Below are 6,202 nucleotides of genomic sequence, written 5' to 3' on the forward strand. Positions count from 1 at the left end.
ACATTGCAACATCGTTCTAGACCATTGTCGCACTTGTCTTGAGTCCCAATTTTCTATTTAAAGTACAAACCATTTAAAACTTTAGATGAAAATTGGGACACGAGACAAGTGCGACAATGGTCTAGAACGATGTTGCAATGTTCCAATTTCTATTTCAAGTCACCAAAACTACCTTTGAGCAAAAAATCCTTTTAAATTTTGGATAAAAATTGTTAATTGAAATGGATGCAGTAATGGCCTAAATAAACGTAGCAATGTTCAAATTTCAATTTTCATTTTGAGTCACCAACATCTCGTTTCATGTCTTAATTTTCTCCCAAACATTTTAATATATTTATATTTATACCTCAACAATAGTTTTGGAACATTTAATATTTATAAAAGGTTAAAAGTACATTAATTGGTATATAAATATAGTAACAATAAAGGATGTAGCATGGGAATATACAACTCGAAACCACTAATATTCTCACAAAATTTGTTGATGGAGAAAGAAAAGCATCTATTAAAAATTAATCTTCATCGAGAAAAAGAAAATGGTAAGTTGGTCAGATTAAACCGTCATGACATATAAAACCACCGAAGATTGAAGATCACGGTCCACCTTGAAGTGAGAATGGAAGAACCTTTTATCCTGCCATTGACACAACATAAGTAAAGTATGCCACAACTAGGAACTGTGATTATTAATTAATGAATAACAAATACAATACAAACACATCTAACCTCCTTGAAAGAATGTGATATCAGAAACTCCTTCAGTACTCTCTCTTCTGAATCAAACAATACAATGTGACTTGGGACTGTCCAATTTTTAGCAAATTCTGTTGCAAAAGCAAGTGGATTCGTCAAGAAACGGTCCGACTCGACTGGGATCCTGTTCTCTTCGCTGCCATTTTAAACATCACAAATGAACAACAATGATTACAAGTCAAAGAGCAATATAAGTTGTCAAGCATCATGAGCTTTATATGGAAGTTGGGTCATCTTCGTATCAACAACTTTGACGAGCTTTATATGGAAGTTGGGCCTTCTCCATGATTATAGTTATCCCATGTGTTTAAACAGTGAAGTAGCACAGATCCACCTTTTTAGTAGCTGTGCTTATGCCTCAAGCTTTTTTATGCAAAGACACATTTTGGATGGAAAGATTCAAGACTTGGTAACACCATTACTGATGGGATTGTTTAAGAGGTTGGAATGTAATTAGGATTACTGAGAATCTGAAGGTTATTTGGAATGAGAAGGGAATCTAGGCAGAGCTTACCCTTTATCCAATAGAGGAACTCGTTCCATTCCATCCTCCCAAACATGTCCTTTATCTCTCTGCTACTCTTGGGTCACTCTAGGAAAAGACAAAAAGATACTTTGACATAATCATGCACAAGCTTTTTGTTGGAACCTTTGATCGGAAAGCAATGTAAGCATACAAGAGTCGAGACAAACCATTTTATGAAAATGCACTTCTCTTTTTGTAATTATAGTTTATCCACCTCATTAACCAACGGAGTGTAATTATTATTATCTGATAGGAACTTCTTTCGTATTTCATTTCATCATATCGATGAATAGTTTCTGTTACCTATCAGAAAAAAGAAGGAAAGACGCTTTACCCACCTCGGTGTGCAGTCTAGAAACTGCATTGGTAAGTTTCGGTGCAGAGTGGAATAGTAAGGCGTCGAATGGCAGGGCATCAGAAAAAGGATCCTTTTGACTTTCTCAGTCGCAGCTTCTCTGGCCAGATGATTCATTACATCCTCTGTTCCTCTCTGCACAGTAGGTCTTCTGGTTAGATAAGAGAGCAGAAGAAACCAAAAGACGACCAACTTTATATATTTCTCTATACTCATTGGCCAATATAGATAGATACCTGATGAACCAAACTCATGTATAAACCCATTGGGATATTTGTAGCTAGCAAAAGTATTATGGCCAAATTCATTTTCATAGGGCGTTTTGTGTGCAAGTCTCGTGATTTTTCCCTTTTACCATTCGGAGAAGCATGATATCTAAGGGCAGCTAATGAATAGCCAGAGAACATCAATGCTATTGGAAGAATGGGAAGGACAAACCTGTGATGAAGTAAAATAAACAAACGCATATTTCAAACCAATGCCATATTGATTTAGGTAGGGTATTTTCAATAGTGAAACAAAAAGAGGTACCTGAACTCTTTATGACCAAGTAGACTATGAATTCCCAGAACCCAAATGATAAGACCGGAGAGTTTCCATCTTTTTGAGGTGATGATGCCAGAAATGGAAAATGGAATGAAACTGAAGAGCATGGCAGTAAACCCCTGGGTGAAGTACCAGTGCCATTTATGAGTTCCATAAAAATCTCCTCCAGAGGAAAGAACGTTGAACTTCAGAAAATTAAAAGGGACCAATATCCAGGAGCCGTACATTAATCTATCTAACAAAAACGTAATCCCAAGCACCAACGACCTGAAATGAAAAATTAGAGGGCTAAGGAAAGATGTAAATAATCTAAAATCTTAAGAGAGTTTAAGTAAACAAGTGCAAGAATCTCCTAAATAGTTGATGGAGTGGCACGCAAATTATTTGACCAGGAAAATAAATGAGGAGAGCAATCATTTTATCATTTCAGGGAAACCAATAAATAAAGGGCAACCGATAAGAAACTACATCCGCCATTCGCATCAACATCATTCACATTAAATTAGAAACTGACACTAAAGAAGCTTGTAAACTTAATATTTCCCATAACTGCAATAAACCACAATGGAGAGTTTACAAGGATTTAGCATTTTGTTTTCTTTAGAGAAGACACGTAAGCAAGAAAAGGCAGAAATTGCAAAAAGAAAAAGAGAACGTAAACATAGGTTGTTAGATGATATATAATTAAATCTACCTTCACCCATCAGCTTAAGCTTTTGGGTCAATCAGTGATTTAAAATAGCATCAGAGAGGAGGAGTGTTAGATGATAATATATAATTAAATTTTCCTTCACCCATCAGCTTTAGCTTTTGGGTCAAATTGGCCAAACACAACACAAGGGGGTTGGAAGGACTTAAAAAAGAAGCTCCAACTGTTATCAATTTAAAAAGAAAATCACAACATCTGTATCAATAAATACTTGAAAGGAGCTAGTGAATTATGCAATATTCAATCTTCTCCCAATGAACTTTTTCTTAATCGTTAATATTACTACATTAATGGATGGTGGAAGATCAAAGTGAACTGCATGAGTAAATATAATGGCAGAAGTATAAGATTGGTCCTAGATACATCATAACTTATTACTACTGTTTCCCGCTAACTTTGTAGATTTTTAACTTCAATTCCTATCCATTCTCAAAGATAAGAGACGGATCTATGCCAGACATAGAAGGAAAAAAAAAAAAGGTTAGCTTTTTATCAACATATATCCTACTTGGCCACCTTTCCTACACATCCATAGTTTTTCCTCGATTAACTTAATCAGTCGCCCCCTCTCCCCCCCAAAAAAATAACAATAATAATAATAAATAAATAAATAAGTTAAAGCACCAACGGCTGATAACAACTTTGTCTACCACTACCAACGATAAACTTCTCAACTTGTTTTTTACGTCACTAATTTTTAAAATGAAGTTCAGAGAAAACTATCATAAGGGCAAGGGAATAGGTCGAACCTATTTAAGAACCAAGAACAAGTAAGTTAAATACGTTAGTTATAATAATTAAGAGATATGGTACATACCCAATAGGAGCAGCCTCTAAGAAAATAAATCTAAGTCGATCATGTGCTGAAAACAGCTCAAGCAGACCAACATACAGCCAAGTAGCCGCACTTGTTGGTCGAATAGCGCATGATAGAGCTGCCATAAACAGAGCCAACTTCCTTGAAACCTTGGAATATCTGGTGGTAGCAACACTTATACAAGGCCAATAGTACAAGCTGGCAAGTGTTAGAACGGTCTCTAAGCTGTTTGATAGAGTTCGGTTGAAGCAGAAGAACATAAACCAGTTTGTAAGTTGGGAAAACAGCTGAAGTAGAGTTAAGTGTATTGTGACTAAATTAATATTCCAATAAATATCTCTTTTTTCATTCAAAAAATAAGGTTGGATGAGAGTTCTAATATACTGAACACTAAATATATGCCAATCATCAACACAAGGATACAGCCCATTTTGCAACATAATCACCAAAGAGAGCACCGGAGAGTCTGTACAAGTAAAAATCACCAACAGCTGAGAATATAGATTGCAACAGCCTCGGAGCTTTTATCTATAAAGCATGACCAACAGAATTTCACAATTCAATTTGCCACAGCCAATCAAACAGTTTCACTAGTTTATACGTAGTTGAATATTTTACCATGATCAATGGAGTATCAATGCCGAGTAAAGCAAGAACTTTGTAAAGAAAAGCAAACAACAAAGGATGCAAGTAGCTACGGATTCCCCTCTTCCACTCCCATGTCAGATGACCATACCTGCTAAACGGAAACACATCACTGAATTACCTGAAGCGTTCTATAGCTTCTTAAATCCAATTCATCAAGAAATTACAGCCCAGAAATCAGAAAAATTAGAAGTGGAAAGGGTCATTAATAACAAGGAGAGGATCGCATGAAGAGAAACATTACCCAAAGGTGATATTGTGGGCAACTTCAAGGGCTTGCCAGTGTTCATCTGGGTTAAAATAAGTCTGCAACAAAAGCGCATTTGCAAATCGAAATGCCAAGCAAAGCACAAGGACCTTGTTCGTCGAAGAGAAAAGATCATATTTTTTAGATTTGGGTTTCTCAGATCGAAGAAATTCTGGTGAATCCTCAATTCTGACCAATTTTGATGCTGCGACCGAAGTCCTAGGTCTCTTCTGAACCATTCTCCAATTCAATATTTTCAGACTTTGAGACGCTGTAAAGCCCCCAAATTAAGCTCAAGTATAACATCAAAGTCCCTCCAACAAAACTAAACTTCTACCATTTATAAACAATAGCAACGTCAAGGCTTGGCAATCCAAATTCTTTTGTATGTTTTCAAATTTATTGGATTCAGCGAATATGTGTTCGAAGATAACTTGAATTATGTTTAGAAAAATTGTCTTAGAATTCTATGATCTAAATCGTGTAAATTTTGAAAACAATTTTATGGTATCCAGATTTTAAATCCCTGTTATAAACTCGTTTTATTTTTTAAATTAAAAAATTGAAATATTTATTATTTAAGATAATATTACAAAAGAATAATTATATAATTTTTTTGAATATATAACATATTCATAAATAACTAATTATAGTTTATTGTCAACTAATATTTAGTGTGTAACTACACTTAGTTTTATGATTTATAAATATAGTATCTAAAGAAAATCAGACATGAGAATTTCCATGAGCAGAGGAATGATCGTTCCAAATTCAATTCAAAATTGAACAAACACAATTACAGTTAAGAAACGGAATCTTACAGGTCATGCACAATACGACACCACCACAATGGCTACCTTGGTATCAGAGTCAGGTTCTCTGATATTCCAAATTACAGCTCTTTTTTTAACTTCATTTTACAGTCGCAGTGGGTTTCTGCATTTGTGGTTAATCATTTCTGCATCTGTGGTTGCGTTGATGAATGTTTTGGGTTTAATTGCCTTTTGTTAAAGCTTTCAGTCATTATAAAGTGTTAATTGTAAGGGCCCGTGTGTTTTTGGGCGTAATTAAATTTGCAATCGAGTCGTTCGTGATGAAGCTTCGACGCATGGAGATGCGATTCTCAATGAAGAAGAAGACCAAGTGTTGGTCGTATCGTGTAGCCTTAGGTAAACGATCGTTGAGATTTAACTAAGTGATCATTTAGATTTTTCTAGACGATCGTGTAGTATTTTCTAAACGATCGTTTAACTAATGCTAAACGATGGGGTAAATCGTTTACCATATCGTATAGCGTTGGTTGCCCGATCGCGTAGGCACTGGAGGTAGACGATCATAGTGGGAGCATGATGCTCATCGCATAGTAAAAGGCACACGCTAGACGATCGTGTAGTTATAGCAAGCTTCATCGCTTAGTTACTATCTACGCGATCACGTATATGCAATATGGAGACGCTAGCTAAGTAATCGCTTAGGCGATGATGCGTCATGGCATCGTAGTCGTTTAGACGATCATGAAAGGCGAGCGTTGTGCAGAGCGCTCTAAGCAATCGCGTACCTCAGGCTTCATCGCCTTATAAAGGTACACAATCATGTAGTAGTAG

The 6,202-nt window shown here is 35.8% G+C and overlaps 1 protein-coding gene across 3 annotated transcripts; it reads right to left on the bottom strand.

Moving 5' to 3' along the window:
• Window positions 1-354: 354 nt before the first annotated feature.
• On the bottom strand, window positions 355-4,924 carry LOC120075023 (GPI mannosyltransferase 3). 3 transcript variants are annotated; one of them, XM_039028159.1, is made up of 9 exons: window positions 4,596-4,923; window positions 4,325-4,445; window positions 4,130-4,234; window positions 3,707-3,993; window positions 2,166-2,447; window positions 1,871-2,072; window positions 1,618-1,769; window positions 727-889; window positions 355-634 (listed from the first exon to the last, which is right to left on the bottom strand). In XM_039028159.1, exons 1-9 carry the CDS (start codon window positions 4,835-4,837, stop codon window positions 554-556), a joined length of 1,635 nt encoding a protein of 544 aa, XP_038884087.1. In that variant the 5' UTR covers window positions 4,838-4,923; the 3' UTR covers window positions 355-553. The 3 variants fall into 3 exon arrangements, 2 of the variants coding, with proteins under 2 accessions (XP_038884087.1, XP_038884088.1); XM_039028160.1 differs by having other exon boundaries at window positions 4,325-4,442; window positions 4,596-4,922; XR_005481182.1 differs by lacking the exon at window positions 355-634 and adding an exon at window positions 1,268-1,345 and having other exon boundaries at window positions 748-889; window positions 4,596-4,924.
• Window positions 4,925-6,202: the final 1,278 nt, after the last annotated feature.

Source organism: Benincasa hispida, chromosome 4 (genome assembly GCF_009727055.1).
Source record: "Benincasa hispida cultivar B227 chromosome 4, ASM972705v1, whole genome shotgun sequence".
NCBI classification, from domain to species: domain Eukaryota; kingdom Viridiplantae; phylum Streptophyta; class Magnoliopsida; order Cucurbitales; family Cucurbitaceae; genus Benincasa; species Benincasa hispida.

Bases quoted from the DNA above. Each gene is read 5' to 3' on its own strand.
- LOC120075023 (XM_039028159.1), bottom strand. From the start codon at position 4,837: ATGGTTCAGAAGAGACCTAGGACTTCGGTCGCAGCATCAAAATTGGTC. The intron at 2,448-3,706 runs GTATGTACCATA...TTTTCATTTCAG, and splicing joins TTAGAGGCTGCTCCTATTGG to GTCGTTGGTGCTTGGGATTA. The intron at 2,073-2,165 runs GTACCTCTTTTT...ACTTCATCACAG, and splicing joins CTTGGTCATAAAGAGTTCAG to GTTTGTCCTTCCCATTCTTC.